The sequence below is a fragment of the Abramis brama genome, assembly GCF_963993115.1.
Source record: "Abramis brama genome assembly, chromosome: 10".
Classification (NCBI taxonomy): Eukaryota; Metazoa; Chordata; class Actinopteri; order Cypriniformes; family Leuciscidae; genus Abramis; species Abramis brama.
Genome location: NC_139972.1, coordinates 16,811,770 through 16,833,030, shown reverse-complemented (window position 1 = coordinate 16,833,030; position 21,261 = coordinate 16,811,770). Strand labels below are relative to the sequence as shown.

Here is a 21,261-nt window from a genome sequence, read left to right as displayed (position 1 = left end):
TGCTTTCTCTATAACTTTTTAAAAGCTCCAGTTTTATTGGTCAATCCAAATACGATATGCTCTCTTAGCTTAGGGAAATTTAGAAGTCAATGGTGGTTTGGTATCCGTTTTCCAATTTGATTTAAATGCAATTTAGAAGATACTCTGTGAAAATTCCAGCACTTACAACTGAGTGCATGTGTTTTTGTAATTTGGGGTTAATATTGGACCCACCCAGCATTAATGAAGCTACATCCAGTTTCCTTTGTTTCATTCGTGCATGTGTATAACATACCATCTAGTGGTACATGCAATGATAGCAGTATGTGTTGTGTTGTGCATGTGTGTATTGTAGCCCATGGGGTGGGGCACTCTCGCATGGTGAGCTCAATGCAGCTTTGCATCCAGCTAAACATTGATTGAATGGCCAAATTGTAAAGTATAACACCTTACCTCAATTACAATATTATATCAGATATTCCAGAAGTAGACTTAAAGTGACAAGTGAGGAAAAACCTGATATCAGAAACCTCAATTCAAGCCTTTCAAAGTGATATAGCAGTGATATATACGGCAGCAGCTTCTTTTTTTTGCAAGCCCTCATGCGCAAGTCTTTTTTATTCTAATTGTATCACCTATCTACAGACACCCAAGTAGTTCCAACTGGCATTATTTTATACAAATGCAGCTCTCTTGAGGACCAAAGTTGAATCAACTATAAATACAAAGAGCAACAGATGTTATTCATGCAATATTATGCTTAAACATTACTTTACAATTTATGTTATGCATTTAGAATTTGCATTGCAGATAGGTTTTATAAGGTTTACTTAATATTTACTAAATATTATGAAAGATGATTTAATTAGGAATAATGTCAACAGGCTATGCTGATGTATTTTCACAAAATGCTATTAATGACAGATGGCAGAAATGTAGTCACATATTTTCTTGTAAGTGATTAACGGCATTAGTTAACATGAACTAACAATGAAAAACACTTCTAATGCATTTATTCATCTTAGTTCATTTTAATTTCAAAATGTACTTTTTCCATTATTAAAATTGTTATGTTATTATTTGCTACTATTTACGTTATTAAAATCATTTTATTTAATGGACTTGATCTAACACAAACTAACAATAAACAAATGTTTATTAAGTAACGCTCACAAAGATTAACAAAAACTGTAACAAATGTTTTGCTAACATTAACTAATGGGATCTTACTGTAAAGTGTTGCCAAGTAAATATATACAGTAACTGGAATAATGTATGACTGTGGCAGTACAAAGAATTTACATCATTGTAGAAGACAGCATCGAAAGTGTTTTTATTTAATTTACCCTTTGGACCAGTTTATACAAACACAAACTTGATTTTCAATGTATGTCAGTTTTGTCTTTTACCAGTCCAGCTTCACACTAGTCAGTCAAGCAAACAAAACAAAGCAAGACCACATCTTGATGTAGATACTCACATGGTGAATCTTTTTGACGGTCCTCACAAATGTAAAAATAGCTCTATATTTCTCCAGGGGGGGAAAGAAATGAAAATAAACAATTGGCATCATGACGAAAAGCAAAGGGAACCTGCAAAACAACATCACATTTCCAGCTAAAATATTTTTGCAGCTGATACTTGGGAGAGTCTATTATGTTTTACCGGTTAATCACTCTCACTTTCTTCTGGGTAACTTTTTATATAACACTGAACCATTTCTTCCAGGTCTGTCTTTATATGATAATTGATGTTTAGCCCAGCCAGATTCTTACACCTTTGGTTTACCGCAGTGTCAGTGAGGTAAGCCTGTAAGCGTCTTTGGGCAGTTTCACCGTGACTCCCATCAAGCTTCAGCACCGGTAACGTGGCTAATATTTTCAAAAACGCATTAACATTTGGGAAGAACTTCACATCGGAGTGCTGAAGGGTTTCGTGAATGGTGCATGGCAAGCTTACTTCCTTGCCTCTGTGTTTCCATTTTATCCTCCAACAATGGAGTTCAGCCGGCAGTGTGTCTGGATGGGGCAGATCGCCCCTGTACATGTCCGCATGGGTCTCCTCGGAAGTATTGAACCTCATTTGGCCCATGACCGCGGGGACAAGAGACAAGCACTTGAGCGCCTTGAGATGATTCTCAGAGAAGATGTCCTTGACCTCCTGCGTGATGTACTCCATAACGGGCAGCGTAAGATACTCTTTAAAGAACGACTCCGCCTGGATTTCCATGGTCTTTACCGCCTGTTGCTTCCGAAGAAACAACCTCGGGACTTTGACAGGGATCTCCATTGCAGTCGCCAAACTGACAGCCTCTTCAAACCAGAATTCGTGGTACACTTCCAGATTGTCCGATACCTCGTGCAACGAATGCAGTACTGCTGTTAGGCTGTTGGCAGCGAAAAACACATCAATGGTCTCTCCTTGTAAGTTCTTACCAAAAGCCCTCGTGAAAGACAGGGCGTTCTTCAAAATAACCAAAGTCACGATGAACTCAAAGTCCGCCAAGGCCTCTGAAATAGCGTAAGCATCATTGGTGATTTGGTCGTTCCACTTCAGATCCTCATTGTCATGTATGCTGTCCATGCACAGCAGAAGCGGCTCCATCAAATCGACGGCCATCTCGAACACGTTATGAAGATCGGTCCAGGTTGAACGCGAGCCCTCTTTGAGAAGGTTTTCTTTTTCCGTGTCTCCCTGACACAGGATGGATAGAGCGTTATCGAGTTCGGTCTGCAGCAACGGAGATGTTTTAAAAAACGCATTCGTCTTTTTCAGAACTGACATCACGACTTGCACTCCGGTCATCGGCATGCCGTTAGCAAGATGAACATTAAGTGCACAGGTGGAAGTGGGCGTGATCACCGCCATGGGATATTTCTCCTTGAGCTGGGCAGCGATGACCTTCATCTTGGTCCCAAGTATACCAGATCCCGCATGCGCTTGTCCTCTGCAGTGTTCCATACTCAGGCCCCATCCCTTCGTCAACTGAGTCTCCAATCTCTCAGCGACAGCAACCTCCTCTCCTTCAAATGAGAGGAACTCTATGAATTCTTCTCGAAGAGTGTTGGCTTGGTCTACAAAGCGCAGGAATACAGGCAGGTGTTCTCCCTCTGGGAAGTCCACTAACTCCCCTGTGACGATCGAAAAGAAGCGACATTCTCGGACTTGTTGAAGGATCTCTTCACGGACGCATCTCTCGCAGACCTCCAGCAGCTGCTTCTGCTGAACAGCCGGACAATAGTCCTCATTAACAGCCGCCGCCTCCAACCTCCTTCCAAGAAACTCATCGCCCGCATTGATCCGGTTCTCAATTAGTGCTTGAAAGGTACCTCTCGTGAAGAGCCGTTCCTCCTCCTTAGAGCTAATCTCATCTTCTCCTGCACTGCAACTGAATGGAAAGTTTTGCCTTCCTATCAAAACCATGACTTCAAACGAAGATCTTAGGAACTCTCTCAGGTCTTTCTGTTCGGGCGTCAGTTGAGGGACGTCGTCAGTGGTCTCGCTGTCATCTTGAGCATCACAGTCTTTTTTCGAGAGCAGTTGTTCGATTGAAGACTCCACTAAAGAGATAAAGTCACAAACATTAATCAGTAAAGTAAGGGTTAACGTACAGTCAAACGGTCAATATTACAAAATAAATTGGGTAATCGTCGATCCAAACAAACATATGTAGAAATTTGTCTTGTATATTATCTTACAACCTACAAAGTAATTGGCCTAGCAAGAAGAAAAACACTGTAACAATATTTCACTACACACAAACACTTTCACTTCAACTGAGATCAAGATGGCGGCAGTTGCGTTTACATGAACAAGAGCGAGCGAGTCGGCGGAGTGATGTGAGAGACATGAAAGTAGCGAAGGTTTCAGTAACCCAAATGAGCAGAGAGATATCAGCGTTGCCATTGATGACAGTAAATATTAAAAATATCTGACCGCTGAATGTTGCAATTGACCAATCAGAATCAAATACTCCAGAGAGCCAGGTAATAATCAATCACGTCTTACTTACATCGTCTTTCTTTGATTTTCCGAACCTCTTCATCTGTCTGAGGAAAACAGGAATGAAAAGTTAAATTTTATATTAAATGCAAAACTATTCAATTACTTAAGTACACTTGTATAAGAAACATAGAATAACTATTGAGCTGATTTATAATGATACATTTACTGACTTATTACTAATAATGTGAAATATGATACTTTACTGTGAAAATCTGTTATTATTATGTAGTTTAGATTCAAAAGAAGGAATGAAGAAGATTCAGAAGAATACACAATGGTAGAATATTCATATTTATGAGAACACCTGAAAAAAAAAAAAGTATTCTACCAGAACTTTGATGCGTTTGCGATGTCTGCTGTGAGGATTGCCGAGGTGGCTGGTTAAATCGAAAATCGTGGGAATAGCAGTGTCCCTTAGTACTGTCCTGTAAGGGCTCTGAAAAACACATTCAACAGAGAAAAAGAACATCTTAGAATTTTAACTATTTAGATAATATGATAAAACATTCAGATAACTCATTGCTATTTTGCATTACAGTTTTGCAGATCATGGCCGGTTCAAAGTGCTTTGCACACAGTCGGTAGTGCTTGTTCAGCTGATCCGGCGTTTTCTCCTCCAGATCTGCACGCCGACAGTTCTCCACCCACAACCTACATCTGCGCAAATACACAACGAAGCATGTTCAGATTTATGAAATCAACAATTATTCATTCTTGCAACACATTTTAGTTTGACATTTACACTGACATGTTTTGTTGATGTTGTTGATGAAAACTACGGCATATTTTTTTTGTCCCTCTCCAATTCAAACACTGGATTTTGATTAACAATGTGTTTTTGCATCTGAAATTGTGACAGGTTATGTTTTCTTTAAGTTAGGAGAGGCAAACACCTGCAAAAAAAACCACTACAGTATTACTAATATAATAATACAAAATATTTAATATATTCTTAAGAAAATATTAGTTTTGCTACAAATATATAGTAGGATCTCATCTATCTATATACATGCAATATGAAAAAAGTTTAGCTAAAGAGTAAAGAACAGAAATTCAATTCAGAAGCACATGAACTGTCTTCACTAGGTACTAAACTTCTGTTGACCAGTTATTCACCAAATATTTCAGCAAAGTACATCACATCGACGCAAACACACGTGTAAATAACAGAAGCCTCGTTAGTCGCACTGATAAGTGTCATATTATGCCAACATGCACTAACTGCACTGAGAAAACATCAGTAACTTGCAGGTGCAACTTTGGCTTACTTTTCCTAGGAAGAATTAGTTTCATATAAGTCGTCAGAGTAAATTAACTGCATTTAAACACAACACGGCAGTGATAGTGTTATGAAGCCTTTTTTAAAAAGTCATACCTCTCCGGATCCCTTGGAAACCTAAAGAAAGCTAAATCGGACTGAGTGCTTTTCCTGGTACAGTTGGGAGCGGCACAAAAATTTGGCATTGTGCATTGAATGTCTGACTAATACTTCCTACAGCCTTATAGGCACTATATTAGTTATGCTGTCATTAATAATAATTGCAACATTACAGAAATGAAAAAGGCGCGGAAGTATAGAGCACCAGTATTGTTGGTGTGCCAGCCCACAATGCAATTCGTTACAATCCCACAATGCATCAGCCATACTGAAAGGAACGAATCAATTTTGATTCAGATCGTTTCAATGAATCTTTCGAACCGGTTCACAAAACCGGTCTGGATCGTTCCAAACGATTCTCGAGTAAACGGCTCTTACTCATTATGCGTGCATTTTCATATTTTTAATCCACAATCTATTCCTGCGTATATGCGGTCCGTGACGAGAGTCCGCCGGTATGGAGATTGTGGATTAAATAAACGCGTATTTTTTTTCTTTTCTTTTTACTGTTTACATTTTACCTCAAAATGTTATAAAATACAATAATTAACAACAATAATCATCATCATAATAATAATATAAATACATTTTGTACCCAATTCTGTCGTCACAGACACAACGATAACACAACGATATTTTTATAGATACGAATTCTAAGTTTAATTCTTCTCATTTTAGTCTTTCTAAAATGTTAAGTGTATTAAACAAAAAAAAATTGTTCATCTGTTATTATCTAAGATAATGTGTGTCATTATTTGGGTCAATTTAGTTAATTTGCTTATTATGGTTTCAAGCACAGCTAAATCAGTACACTTTACTGAATAGTCTTCATCATAATGCAGATTTTACGACGCCTCGTATCCAAACAAATAAATACTTGGATTTGAAATAATCGTTTTTCAGTCTCCATAGCTCAATTGTTGAGAGTCTGTAAGCAGTTTTCCCTTTTGAAAATCAGACTTAGTTTCACTGATGTAAATGCACAAAGTCATCAGTGAACGATGTTCAAAAAACCCAACTCGCTTAGTTTTTCCGGAGTTCATCAGAGAGTCGAAATCTTTCAGTTGAATACCACCTGACAGGATCCTCTCCCTTCGCGCTCATTAAAGCCGTGAATCCTGTAGATGGCAGCAAAGACCGGACATTTTTATTCCCAATAAAATTCCCAACGTTGTGGTGTTGCTCACTGCAGAGCCAAATGACGTCCAGCTCCACCTCTGTGGACCTAATGGGTGGATCTTAACCTAATAAGGTTTAGGGATTACCGTAAAGCTCCACCTCTAAAGTCCAGAGAGAGGGAGCTGAACGTCAAGCACCCCCCAACATAAAATATTAGTTACGAATTTGTGACAATCGAGAACAATGTTGATATATAACTACAATGATTACACATTATTTATTATTAATTAATATATTGAATTAGAGGTAGCTACTAAAATAAATCAGTGGTCTCTAAAACTAAGAATATCTCATTTCTGAATACTCCAGTTTTGTTTCAAATGAGCTGTCAAATGGCGTTTTAAATATGGATCATGAGCTTTCGTAACTACGTTATGGCGTAAAGGATCGCTGAATCTGAACCGATTCTTTGAAACGAGTTGTTCAAAAGAATCGATTCCGGATTCTCTTCACTAATATAATCTTAACGCCAAATAGGCTATTCAAACACCTAATATGTCACGCGTAGAGACGCTAAAACATATTATCATAAAATCACAATTTACCGCGTTGTACAGATTACAAAATAGGATCTCTGCAACAGAGTTGAACTACAGAATAGAAACACTGCTCATTGCTTGCATATTAAATATTATTTTTTTCGCAATTAAAACCTGCATACTGTATTCAGAATTCAACACGGCACATTTTTATTGAACGCTGTGACTTCGAAGTAAGTTTATGCTTGATAGAAAATTTTGGGCTCGTCCGGGATTTGAACCCGGGACCTCTCGCACCCGAAGCGAGAATCATACCCCTAGACCAACGAGCCGCGCAGTCAATAGAGAAAATACCGCCCTATAAACAATGGGATATATACCATATTTTAAAGCCGATTCCATCTTGTCTGTTGAACTTGTCGTAAACATTTATATGCACTGTTTATTCATTTGTTATTCGATCATCTACAGCAACTATTTTAACACGCATGTAACTCCTCCTCTATATTAGACGTATGTAGTGTTGAAGCAACAAGCAGGGTGATAAAGAAAAAAGCCAAGAGCGCGTCAATTAAGTTATTTTTTATATATCATACATAAGACTGTTTGAATATAATACAAAGGGCATTTTCATATACACAGCAAAGTCTTGACTAGATCTTACAATCTGTGGACACTTATCCTTTTTCCCCATGCTGTTCAATTATATAGTGCATGTTGCATGAAAAGGGTCAAGAAAATCTGAAAAAAATAAAAAAAAATAAAAAGGCAGAAGAATGTTGAATTAAAATCCATGATCTTGTGAAACAGTGACATTTAATGCATTTAAGAGAAAGGGAAGAAACAGACCTAGCAAAACCATGAGCATTATAAAAGTGTGGACATACATGCGTCATACCCTGTGGAAAGATTCTTTCGGTACAAGTTATAAGCCCTACCTTTAATGTTGTCCTGTCAAATGCCTCTGACTAAAAGCGATTTTGGTCCAATGACCGAGTAAGACAAGAAGGGTTAAAAAAAAAAAAAACTAAATAGGTAAGCAAAAACATGGCAATGTAATTGACATACCAGCAGGAGCAATGTAGTGAGTTCTATACTTCCTTTATTTAAAAAAATATAAATATATACATAAATTCTATTTCAACTATTAAAAAGGGGCTGCATTTCATGAAAACTGCGCTAAATCAGATCTCATTTAGTAACAGCTGAAACAGGTGCACTCTTTAAAAGTTTCTGTAATTTTTTAGATTTTGATTTTTGGAATGTTTTTGTCAACGTCATCAAACTGCATCATTCAAATGTTTTTATATATATAAAAAACACTTTTAAATCCAGCTAACATTCAGGTAAACCTTCTTTCCGAATACCATTAGCCGTTGCGAGATTTGTAAATATACCAAACATGACTCTGGCTGAAAGTGATGTCTTCGCGAAAGGAAAATCTGCACACACTTTCTGGCAGGATATTGTCCAACTGTCTGTAAAGAACTGCAAGATTGAGAGAAGCAAACAAGGTTTCTTTGAAGAAATGAGGGGGGAGGGGGGGCTCACAACCTCTAATATAAGAATCAGAGTGAGCATAGCTATCCTTAACATGACTGAAGTGACTATAAACATTTATCCTCTTCAGAACAACATGCATGTGCCCAGTGTCAGTGTGGCAGCACGTCACCTAGTTTCCCTTTGAATTGTACATCTGAGGCAAGCATCAAACCAATCACTTGATAACAAATTCAACTCAGACTCGGAGGTCACAGTAGCTACAGTAGACTGCCTGAATAAATAAATTTAAGTAGCCACTTAGATTTAAAAAGGTAGAAATTAGCATGTTCATCAAATTAGGTATAAAAGGCAGCATCACTGACTGATAGACCAGGTAAATACAAAACAAAACACTTTTCTCTCCTCAGAATAATTTGTGATCTCTCAGCTACTCTGTAGCCTGCAGAGTAACCGTCAGAGTCCTTTCCCTCCCCTTGACAGGAAAAAAGAATGAAAATCGGGGAGGTTTATCCATATAATTTCAGTATTTTGTTTACATTAAAACAAAGCGGTTCAGCAAAAGTTCCAGTTTGAGAGAGTATACAGACTAAAATGGACGTTGATGAACCTCGGGCTGAAGTGGTGAACTGCTACATTATTTCTTACAGACACCTAGTGCTATAAAAACAACTGCTTTGGTATATCAAAAGAAAGAAAGAAAAAGAAAGAAAGACGACACTAATAAAGAAGAAAAACTAATTTGTGTAAAATTCACAGCATAATTCAAGAGGAGAAAAAAGGCAGTCACATAAATCTCATTACATGTCTTCTGTGTTCAACACAAAGAGGCAAATTTATGCAGATGTTTTTCAATGGGAACCACATGCTTGACGGGAATTAAGAAATGAAAAAGTAATAAAAGACAATTAATGGGAATGAATACCTTCTATGTGAAATCCCACTTCAGCAATTTTAGGAAGTCATGTAAGGGACGTTTGAACAAGACCCTGCAATTTGGAGTCCCTTAAATGAGAAATCTTGGCTAAATAAAGGCCTCTGAATAACCACTCTCGTTCACCTTCCCTAACCAATTAAGGACTCTTTAAATGTTAAAAATAGAGGACAGCCATCATCTCTATTTAATGATAAAGTCCAGCTCCTTTTCAGTCAAGGTCCAAAAGTCATAAGGCCAAAGGGTTCTCAACAGCAGCCCCAGATCCATCTGGATCCGGATCTGTCCCCCCACCCCACCCCCCGTCACTCCTCAGTCGATGTACGTAGTCGAAGCCGCCCGGTCCGGAGGACTCCAGGCCTGAAGAGTACTGCACCTGCCTGTCTCGGGCCCTAACAACAGCTCCTCCCCGCCGCTAGGCCAGCGCTCGCCACCGGAGCTCCGCAGCTTTGTGCCCCCTCTCGAAGAGTTACACGATACCGACAACACGAAATATCACTGCAAGTACTGCTTCCTTGACACGCTACAGGTTTAAACACACAGCTCTTTAGAGAAGTTTCACTTAAAGGGTAAATAAAAGAACGACCAGCCAAATTATAATGTCCAATGTTTCACTTGTTTGAACTAAACAAATGTTTTGCATTGCTTTACATATAAAAAGCTGTACGACAGCTCACAGATCTGAAATGCTCACTGTATTGAACAAATTAAATTAATCTCCTAGTTTCCAATGTAACAGATGGTAAATAAGTACTTTATGCAGGTGAGTGAATCGGCAGATGGATGTCTCAGTTTCACTATGGTTATTTGCAGTATTACTAACTTATCTAGAAATCGACAACGTAAAAGGATGGAAATACATATATACTTTTTTTTAAATACTCTTCAATTTGTAGCGGTTCAGTGATATCTCCCCTCAGAAGTGAGCAGCTTTTATTCTCTATGCACCTTTTGAAAAACAGGAGAAAATGAAAACACCACCATAAAAAAAGGAAGAAAAAAACAACAAAACAAAATAAACAAAATTCACACAGAAAAACAAACCCATTTCAGCTAAAGTCACGAGCTGGCCATCGAGCTCTGCTGAACACAGACTCCAGTCATTGGAGAATCTTCCCTATCAATGCCTTGTCTCATGCCCAGGTGTCCCTCTGCTATAAAGTGACCAGTTCCTGTGTTCGTGGCAACAGGGTACGTGGGATGTCCAGCCATACCAGTCTCTTGGCGAGGATTTGAGAAGGCACCCAAACCCATACTCATACTCAAACTTCCGTTTTGGCTAAAGTCCAGGGTGTTGGCAGGAAGGTGGCGAAGCTGGTAAGCCTGGTTGCCTTGGTTTCCTGTGGAAGAGGAAGATGTGGAGGAAGAGGATGCAGAGGAAGACAGGGATGTCATGGACAGATGACCGTGCACCACCTCCATGGAATCCTGGGTGGAGGCGCTGTTAGTGGGCGAGTTGTAGAGTCGCGGCCGTGGTCGCGTTGCTATGACTTGTCCATGGTGGTGGTGATGATGGTGATGGGGGTGCAATGCCTTGGGATGCTGGGGAGGCACATGAAAAGTGGTTTCCTGGACTGGATGAGTCTCTACAGTGACAGGTTCTGGTCCTACGATTCCAGGCCATACTACTGGTGGATGATAAGGCTGTCTCGCCTGCACAAACAAGGTAAATCAGAAAAAAAATCAATCTTGAAGGCCAAACTTTGAATTCCTTTAACTACTTGACAAGAAAAGCCAAGGGGGCTCACCTGAGGGCAAAGGTTGTCACAGTCTATGGCTGGCATGGCTGTGCCGAAATGCCCGCCGCTGTGCCGATGGTGGTGAGTTGGATCGGATCTTGCTCTGCCACTGGTGCTTGTTCCAGACGATCCTCCTAAGGCAAAGCAAAGGAACTGTGTAAAGCTTTGCCCAGAAACACCACTATCAAATCAGTGACAATAAAGAGTTTAGACAGAATCCAGAACAGATTAAAACGTAGTAGAACCTGAGCTTGAGGATGTACTAGAAGTGGTCCCTGATGACTGCGACTGCTCAAGTGCAGGACTTGTTGACACACTACTGCTTGTATTTGTTCCTTCATCTGTCGTCTTCTTGAAGAAACTGTGCTGGAGGGCATAGTAGGGCTGAATTCGCGTCTTGGGGTCATAGTCTAGCATTCTGAGAATGAGGTCCTTGAACTTCAAGTAGTCAGCTACTGCGTGGCCGGATTCTCCCGCCCGACGACCGCCTGGTCCACCACATTCCACTCCCAAGATGGCATGGAGCTTTCGAGATGCCGGAGGTTTGTACTGCTCACAGAAAAGCAGAGACACATTACATAACTTACAACAATAATAACAAGCATTCACACAAAATCTGCATAAAACTTCACATGATAGTGATTCCACTTCAAAATATCAGTAACACATACCCTTTTTCCATCTTTGGTCTTCTTAATACTCCATGTGCCATCTGACAACTTCTCAAAAAACTTCCTGGCTTTTGGTGCTAGGTCCATAATGTGATTGGGTGGGATCCCAAGTACTTCAACAATTTTGTTCATTTGGTCCACCTATTGGGGTTTCATTTTAAAAATAAGTTTTTGTTACTATAACAGTCAATTTTAATTAGGTAGAATCATTCACAATCAACTATGGCGTGACTCCCGTATTCTGTAACACATTAAACGAAGTAAGTGGATCTCAACTGAGGGGGCCTAAGCAAACCTCTAACGGGGCCTAAAGATAACTTAAAATAATTTCAAATGAAGACAAAACAAGCTTTAAATAAGCCTAAACAACTAAAAAAATAAAGATATTATTCCTATTTTAATTAGCCTCTTTTTTGTCTTTGAACATTTACATTTAATCACTTAGTAGATGCTTTTATCCAAAGCGAATTACAAATTAGCATAATTTCAAGAATTATAAAAGTGTGATTCTGGTAAAGTCATATAAATTAATCAAATCTTATAACTCCTTAGGCATTTTATATATTTTATTAACATACATTTTTCAAGATATGCCAAGCTCTAAAATATTTTATCAGGTAGAAATTGAGTAAAAAATGACTTTTGAGTCTAAAAGATTGAGTATCAATGGAATGTTATGGAAGTACATTAGTAATAAATACAATTTCATATAGCTCCTTACCTCATTTGCTCCACTAAAGAGAGGTTCTCCTGTATGCATTTCCACCAGAATACATCCCAGAGACCACATATCAATGGCCAGGTCATATGGCATTCCTAATAACACTTCAGGGGAGCGGTAGAATCGACTCTGGATGTACTGATATATCTGATGTGGGAGGAGGAATACAAAATTAAATTAAGCATACTGTGACAATCACCACACAGTCATTTTTAACATTCTCCACACAAGCAAGAAACATGGTGGTTCACAATACCCTTTGTCCCAGTTGGCAGGAGCTCCCAAAGTCCACTATTTTGATGGCACTTCTCTTGGGGTTACATAGCAGGATGTTCTCTGGCTTTAGGTCACAGTGGATGATGCTGAGCTCAGGTGTAGCAAGAAACAGAAGTGCTGTACACAATTGCTGGGCAAACTTCCGTGTCAGATTCAAAGAGACACCTCTGAAGTTCGTATTTCGTAACAAGTCGTACAGGTTGTACGACAACATTTCAAATACTAAGCAAAGATGATTCCGGAACATGAAATGCCGTTTCAAGTGTACTGAGAAAAAAAAAAGAAAAAAGATTTTGAATTGAAGTAATGCACCGTGTGTAAAGACTTTGAAAATAAATCAAAGAATTGAACAGTTACAACTTACCTATATAGTATTTCATCTCTGTGTCATGTTTGTTCATTAGCTCGAGAAGCCGAACTTCAATTTGAGCTTGATTCAGAAAGGCCTTCTTGTTCTTGATGATCTTAATTGCTACCCACTCTTGCTCAGCTCGGTCATAAGCCTTTACAACCTAAAATCATGTGTCAATTACTTTCATGAGACAATCATTTTAAGTTTCATTCACTTATAAAATATCTAAACTACTCTGAAAACTTGATTACAAATGGATTTTGCTTTCAAGGTCCAAAACAATCATTTAGCATGTTTCATCATGGCAAAAGTTGATATTTCTTCTTATTATTTTCCTTGACAAAATAAATCTGAAGAGACTCAAAAACATCATACCTGTCCAAATGACCCTTTTCCAATTAAAGAGTCAATTTCATAGCGGTCCATCCATTTTTCCCCATTCTTCACAACGTAGTCGTAGTTCTCATCATCATAGCCATCATTAAAGACTTTTCTTTCTTTCTTGTGGCTGGAGTCCTCACCTTGACCCTGTTGATGCCGTCGTTTCTTTTTTGCATAATACACCTATACAAAGGAGTGAAAGCAAGTTCCACAGCATCAGTCTCAAATATGTAAGCATAGTTTTGCTCATAACTTTATTATTTAGTCTGAGATTATTAGTCTTTGTTTTATTATTTAGAACTTCCTAAAAGACTTTTCATAGATACCTTCACATATAATAGGGCTGCACGATTATGACAAAAAACATAACGGTTGATTATTCCCTTGAAATTGTAATTGCGATTAGACCTATTAATTACGATTATCACAATTTACACTGAATGATGTTTTGAAAAGCTTTATACCAATGTTTGAAGCAACTGCATGCCATAGTTTTATTTAAAAATAAATAAAAACAAGCTCTTCCTGAAAAACTTTTATTGCTTTTCTATAGCATTAAGTCTCAAATGTCAACTATATATTGGTTTGGTTTCTTCTTTAGTTAAATTTTTTTTTAAGTAAAAAATAATATGCATGGTTTAATATGGGCTTTCGCACCAGTGTAGACCTAGAAACGTAGTTATAGGAACTAGCCAGTAGCCACCAGGGTGGTTCGCCGAGAACTAATGTTCCGCTAGGGCCGTTTTCCTGGTTGTATTCGCACTGCCAGTAGCAACTCTGAAGTGATCGCATCTATCACTGTTTTCCATGTTCATAGAGTTAGTTTGTGGAATAAATATTTAGGCTGTGTACACGGCTTTTTAAAAATGGAAGGTGCTGGCATTTCGCATGTCACTGGTAGTACCTATTGTGCTGCTGGGTACTCTTAAGTAGTTGTGATTCGCCTCTCACAAAGTAACATGCTCTAAACACCTCTTAAGCACGCAGAATAATGTAAGCGGACGTTTTTTTTCTGTAATCACGGCTTTGAACGATCATGTAATCGTGGCATCCGTAATCGTAATCGCGATTAGAAATTCAATTAATCATGCAGCCCTAACATATAGTATTCTAATTGTGTTCTTTATTACTACTTTTCATCTTTATTTGGTGCTTAACTACTACAAGGACAGTAATCTGGCAAAACACAGAAATAGGATTAAAATGAAGAAACTTCACCTCATTGATGTGTTTGTAGGTTTTGATCAGGTCTATGGAGAGCTTCCTCAAAGGAGCTAAAGTGGGGTCACGAAAGCACTGGGGCATGTGCCTCTGCAATAACAAAAAAGCGGCAACACAAAGATTTAATAGGTGATATTTATTATTTATCATCAAATCCAACTACTTTTGTCAACAAGGAAAAATAATCCATAAACAAGGTGAAATGTAACAGTAAGAATTAATTTTACAAAGTGCAATAATTGAGCATATTCCATCCGTTTATTCAGATTTGCATGTTTAAGCAAAAAAAAAGAAGAAAAGTAACTGAATAAACAAAAGCGGAGCATTCAGTACCTGGCTGGCAGTGAGTGCTTGTGTCTGATCACTGTATGGCAGTACAGCGACAGACTGGTCTGTACTCTGCTGGTGACAGTCACTGTACTGCTGGTGCGAATGAGGCATGGGAGCAGCCATCTGAAGACCAGCAGCATGGAAAGAAAGAGAGGGTGCAAGCCGGACAGACGAGGGTTTGCATGCTGAGGTCTCTCCCCCTGGAGGAAATTTAAGCTAAATTAGTGTGTGTTAGAACAAAATTCTCCTCTCTCCCTGTGATCCTTTGAATTGCAAACCTCTTTCAGGTTAATAAGAGTATCCTTTTTTCTCTGTTTTAGGAGAGCAAACCCATCCCTGAGATTTTTATGTAACCAAAGTGAAGCACAGGCTTATAGCACTAGAACTAACACAAAACAGGATAGAAAGCAAATATATATACATGTACAAAAATGTGTGTATTTATGTAATGTTATTTATCAGAATATATCCTAAGTGCAAATGCCAGAAAACTTAGGGCACTAGCAATTAAAGAAGAAAAAAAAAGAAAGAGCAAAAATACATAGAATCGATTAATATAGCTGTAAAGAAAAGAAAAATACAACAGTTCTGTTCTCAATTTCTAAATAAAAATAGAAAAGAGTACAGTGCAAATTTCACGTCAAGAGCAAAAAAAATTGGTCAGAAATCAGTCCTCTTTTAGCTGTAAATTGTGATAATTATAAGGAGCTTGCTCATATATCAGCATCTCTTGCCAGGCAACACAATGCACCACAGCCACAGAATCCCACCACTATTCAGAATCCCAGCAACAGCACCTAATTAGCATAGCCTATCACCAAGAAGATACAGTGTGATTTGGCAAGCCCATCAATGTTCAAGCCAATCACAGAAGAGTATGCAAATAGCCTACTTTTGTTGCCAGGGCAGAGCTGCTCCCATTTTCCAATAAGAAAACAAGAAATAAAGAAGAAATAAAATTGAACTTTGGCACACTTAGATGAAGCATCCACCACATTGGAGCCTGACAGCAAAATAGCAGCTCAGACCCCACTCATGGTGTAGGAGCAGAGAATGATTCAGCTGACCTAACTAAGGCAGGGCAAAGAATTCATGTGATCCACAAAATATCAGAGGATGGAAACACTTCTACAGCCTAAAACACAACCATTTCAAAAGATTTTCAAGCCAAAAGCCTATGAAATAATAATACATATTTCACAGCACATTTTACATTTGCTAATATAAATATTTAAAATTGATTCTATAATTAAAAATACAGTAAAATGTAATGCAGATGCTTCTTTTAAATATATATATATATAAAAGAAGCATCTGCATTACATTTTACTGTATTTCAATTATATATAGCTGTTCTGCTATGGCACATTTCTCAATATAGGCTTGATGATTCATGGTATCAAGGACTGCATGCAATTCAACAAGAGAAAACTGATGTATGTCATACAAACAGAAACAACATTGGATTTTGCACTATGTAAGTCCCTCTAAATGTCTATCTAGTGCTGTTTCTGTGTGATTTATAAGCTGCCTTTATAATTCAAAGAATAAATGCAACAATTTTTGTAAGAATGTCTAGGCCTGTATTATAATTGTAAAGTTGGTAGCATACAAAATGTCAACAAGCCTTTGCAAATATAGGCTAAACATTCAACATGACCCTCAGCAGTGCATTTCACTATTCTGCATGTCACTCAACTTTACTGTTTACTGATCTGTGATTATCCTGTTTTAAGGGATGGAATCAAGTAAAACATAAATAAATAGAATTAAGTAGGACTAATTAAGTTTTATTTGCTTTTTAACAACAAACTTGTGATGTGATTTGTAATAAATAAATGAATAATAAAATCATTTGCATGAGCTTTTGACATCTTTTGACATCCAAAACTCATTTAATTCATCGTTTTTAAGTCATTTTATCCTATGACATGCCCGGGTAAACATACAGCAAATGTACAGTGGGGAAATGTGATCACTAAATTACCATCTCTCAACAATGCCAAACTGAATTGAACAAATGCTGAATGCACATGCAAAAAGAACCTAGAACAGTTATGGCTTTAAATAAAACATTTTCCGATCAATAATAAAGCTCTGTATCAACATAACTGGCCCTTACTTAGTTTAATAGCAGGCCAGCTCCCTGTACTTTAATGGCGTTCATGATAGCCACTGACACCTTCCTTCTCAAATTGCAAACATATGTGCTAAATTTTCAAAAACATTATTCCTCTTAATATTTTGCATGGAGCACATGAACAAAAAGAAAAAAGAAAAAAGTGCAGCAAACAAAGACAAACTTTACCCAAGTTATGACTAAGCAACACAGAGAAAAAATAGTTGTTTTTTGCTTACTTACTAGCCTATTTATTCCACTTCAAACTAATAAATGTTAAAGTGACTTAATCTAGCCATGCAATAGTCAACTTTAACCATTAGACATATGAATACTGAAATTTACAAATACCACAGGGATGAATAGAGTAAGAGGTGCATAATTGCACATTAGTTTCTGCTTAAAAAAAAAAAAAAAAAAAAAAAAAAAAAAATCAAACTACTAACCTGAATGCATTATTTATCATTTATTATTTTATTTAATCTTTAATAATTGTAAAACATTTTCTTTCATTGCAATAAGTGTTAACTAACTTATCCAACACATTTAATCGTTTCCTTAAGAGTACTGCATGGATATAAGGGCTGCAAAAAAACTTGGATACAAAAAAAAAACATCGCAATAAAAGGACAAAACATATTAAAGAAAATATTACTCAAATCAATACTGGGCATGTAGTGCGCATGCATGTGTACTTTGTTTTTTAAACTTGGGCAACATTAGATTCCTACTTCTACCAGTAAGCCTAAATTTTCAAAACTTCTAACTAAACTTTGCCTAATTTAACCAAGGATAAAAGATCTCAAATGACAGCAGATTAGCTGGATTTCAGCACCAATACAACTCAAAAACAATTCAAATAAAATGGCGGGGAAAGGGATATGGGAATGTCTATGGAGTATAAGAAGAAAACAAATGAGCGACAGTATGGATCTTGCATATCATATGTAGCAAAATTCACACATAATCTTATAGTGTGATTGAAATAAGCAGAGATGCACCGATTTATCGGCTGCTGATATTTAGCAGCCAATTTCTGATCAATTTAAAACCATTGGCATATCAACTATAGCATGAAAAAAGCTGATATAACAAACCAATTGTTTATTTATTAATTGTGTGAAGGTACTGAGTTGTATCATGTATGTTGCATAATCCAATGTTTTGGATTGGATTGTTTTGGATTATGGGTCAAATAATTAAATAGCCTACTTCCCAAAACAAAATGAAATCTGTACAAAATACAGCAGGGCTTGAAAATAAGGACTGATCGGTGCCAGCGTGAACGGCGCTCGGGACAGTTGACGGAACGGTCACTGTCCTGATCAGTCTAGTGCTGCATCTTCAGTAAAGTTTATCCTTTACACGTTTTAAAGTCTTGCGAATTTAAATAATCAAGTGCAAGAAGAGAAAGAGAATTCAATTCTACTCACTGTGTGAGAAGTTTTATTTTTTAAAAGCCACAAAGTTGCATCTCAGACAGCATGCAAATACTAAATTGAGTTCTCTTTCGCTTTTTCTAATTCACAAAAAAGTGCAAGTCTTGGTGAGTATCCTTGTAAACATAGACGTTAGGTTTAACATGAACATAAACAGTTGAGAAATGATAAGCTTGTGTACCACAGTATATTTTAAATCATACAGTAAAGAATATGCAATGTTATTTTACTTTGATTACTTTATTTCTGTGCCTGAAAACTACCTGAAAAGCACTGTTTATTTCACATGTATCTTTGTTGTGTTGTATTTATGTTGGCCTGTTGAATGTTAAATGGATCCATGTTCAATAGAAATTATTTGATGATGCAGCAATAAAACTATCTCGTATACATTAATGCATACGTTTTTGAACTTTGCTAATTTAATACATGATGAGAACACTAATCTATTTTAATGACAAAAGTTCATATAAGAGAGCAAGTAACAAATATCGGTATTTAAAATCGGCTACTAGCTTGTTAAAATTGGTATTGGCTATAAAAAAATATGTGCATCCCTAAAAATAAGCACAAAAGCCTCTGTTATACTGAGGCCACTGTCAATCACATTTGTGGGAGGAAGTCATGGACAAAAAAGATGGCATCTGACATAGATCTACCTATGAACTTTCAGAATAAAGTTTACCTCAGGGAAACAGACGCAACCACCCATGACCTTATTTAAGGGACATCTCTGTGTGTATATATTACATTCATATCTGAACCAATTGTACTTTTATTAGGGCCACAAGTATAACAGTGCTAAAGCTGAACCTTCAGGTGACAGTGAGGGCAAATCTTACAGCCTGCCTTGTATTTACCTGGTCAGAGATCATTGTTCATCAAGCAAAGGCGAAAGCATCCTTCTGAAAGCTTTAACGTTACCTAGACTGACAAATGCAAATCTGAGTAGCGTGCCATCAATTCCTCCACATTTACCATAATAACTTGATATAAACCCTTGAATACTCAGCTAGCCTAGAAAACTAAGCAGAGTTCAACTGATTGACAGTGACAGGTAAAGCGGACCTTACCTGTCTAGCTGGCTTAGCCATTCATCGGGGTCGATCGGACTCGTTTAACGCCTCCATCGTCACGCAAAAGTCTAAACCCGTACTACATGACTGAGCAATGTTTGCTGGATAACTATGGTTAAGCATCACATCGCAGGCTAATGTCAGCCCCCCTCCCCCGACAGGAAACCAGCCTGATGGCTAACTGACAACACGCTAGTCATGGGGCTTCATCATCATCATCATCATCACCACCAACACAGTTACCAGTCAAACACTCCCATCAGACTGATGTGATGATACACTTTTGCAATGACCAGCTGGCCGACTTTCTGCTGGTATACAAAATCGTCAGGCTGAGCAAACCACATTTGCCCCTGCAGTCTGACCTAGCGGAGCTACACGGGGGTTAACATTAACTTAACGTTACCCGTTAAACGACTAACGTTAGCAGACTTTCCTAAAAACAGTACAAAAGCTCACGCCTGAGGCTTGGGGGGTGTAAAATCAGGCAGAGATGATCGGATAAGCTATTTGGTGTATCAAAAAAGATCGCTAACTAACGTAAGAGACGTTCTTAATCGGCTAGCCATCTAGGCCAAATCAAACTAGCCTGTAGCTTCTAACTTACCAAACAAGCGATTTGTAAACAAACCTACACACCCCCTATGTTTCTATAAGACCTCTACAAATGTCAAAGACTCACCTTTGATGGTGTGATCTTCATTTAAAGTCCCAGATCCAGTAAAGTGAAGCGACTGATCCAGTTTCTCTACGCTGCTTCCGATGAGACACCCCTAATGTAACGTTACTGAGCCAGACGGGGCTAAATGCTTTTTATTTTAATTGGCAGATAAAACAGCGTCTTTCCAGTTCAGTTTTGCCTGTGTCAGTCTTCATGTGTGTATTTATCATGGTTTATAGGTGGTGAAGTGAAGGCTAGCGGCTAGTTAGCGCTCTTTCTCAGTGACTTTAACGAACGCAGCTAACCAGCTAGCGTCGGAAACGCACATTCAAGATTATTCGCTTCTGGAGAGGTGGAGGCGCAAAGTTATTGTTTTCAAAAGCAAACTTAATCACTAAAAACAACGACGTGCAGATATTATAGAAACAGCTGCATAAAAAAGGTGAACAAAAAAAACGTTAAGCTTTTCTGTCAGTTTTCACAAAATGGCGCGCGTTCCAAACCTGCGCAGCGGACCGGCCCGGCGGACCCGAGACACGGACGACTAGCCCACTAAATATATTCCTGACATTCCGATTCTTTGTCCCGGTGTCGTTTTCAGTCCGACGCGGTTGGCGAAGCCTTTCCAAAATCGCCACTGTTACGAGCGCGTGACTGCATTATTCCGGCGGGAAGCGAAAACATTTGAAAGATTAAAAAAGCAACTGACAAAATGGCGACAGCCTGGGATGTTGCTATGGCAACTGTCAATCAAGCAACCCAGTACCCGGATGTTCAAATGACGATTCGTAAGGGGAAGCAGACAGTAAAGGTTGCTGCAC

At 38.1% G+C, this 21,261-nt stretch overlaps 2 protein-coding genes across 2 annotated transcripts; both read right to left on the bottom strand.

Moving 5' to 3' along the window:
• Positions 1-1,285: 1,285 nt before the first annotated feature.
• Positions 1,286-5,632, bottom strand: thap12b (THAP domain containing 12b). The gene is made up of 5 exons (XM_084126484.1): positions 5,360-5,632; positions 4,521-4,641; positions 4,313-4,420; positions 3,992-4,028; positions 1,286-3,539 (listed from the first exon to the last, which is right to left on the bottom strand). Exons 1-5 carry the CDS (start codon positions 5,446-5,448, stop codon positions 1,648-1,650), a joined length of 2,247 nt encoding a protein of 748 aa, XP_083982610.1. The 5' UTR covers positions 5,449-5,632; the 3' UTR covers positions 1,286-1,647.
• A 1,955-nt stretch (positions 5,633-7,587) lies between these two features.
• On the bottom strand, positions 7,588-21,192 carry dyrk1ab (dual-specificity tyrosine-(Y)-phosphorylation regulated kinase 1A, b). Its single transcript, XM_084126483.1, has 11 exons — positions 20,462-21,192; positions 15,149-15,345; positions 14,813-14,905; positions 13,589-13,777; positions 13,226-13,373; positions 12,842-13,128; positions 12,586-12,732; positions 11,865-12,005; positions 11,439-11,742; positions 11,203-11,327; positions 7,588-11,107 (listed from the first exon to the last, which is right to left on the bottom strand). The coding sequence occupies exons 2-11, from the start codon at positions 15,266-15,268 to the stop codon at positions 10,514-10,516; spliced, it is 2,148 nt and encodes a 715-aa protein (XP_083982609.1). The 5' UTR covers positions 15,269-15,345; positions 20,462-21,192; the 3' UTR covers positions 7,588-10,513.
• Between the last annotated feature and the right edge of the window lie 69 nt (positions 21,193-21,261).

What these genes read in the sequence shown, in the direction of transcription:
- thap12b (XM_084126484.1), bottom strand. Translation starts at nt 5,448, where the DNA reads ATGCCAAATTTTTGTGCCGCTCCCAACTGTACCAGGAAAAGCACTCAG. An exon ending in TTTCCAAGGGATCCGGAGAG is followed by an intron (nt 4,642 to 5,359) that starts GTATGACTTTTT and finishes GTATTTGCGCAG; the next exon opens with ATGTAGGTTGTGGGTGGAGA. An exon ending in CGGCCATGATCTGCAAAACT is followed by an intron (nt 4,421 to 4,520) that starts GTAATGCAAAAT and finishes TGTGTTTTTCAG; the next exon opens with AGCCCTTACAGGACAGTACT.
- dyrk1ab (XM_084126483.1), bottom strand. Translation starts at nt 15,268, where the DNA reads ATGGCTGCTCCCATGCCTCATTCGCACCAGCAGTACAGTGACTGTCAC. An exon ending in CCTACAAACACATCAATGAG is followed by an intron (nt 13,778 to 14,812) that starts GTGAAGTTTCTT and finishes TCCTTTGTATAG; the next exon opens with GTGTATTATGCAAAAAAGAA. An exon ending in AGACCAAAGATGGAAAAAGG is followed by an intron (nt 11,743 to 11,864) that starts GTATGTGTTACT and finishes TTCTGTGAGCAG; the next exon opens with TACAAACCTCCGGCATCTCG.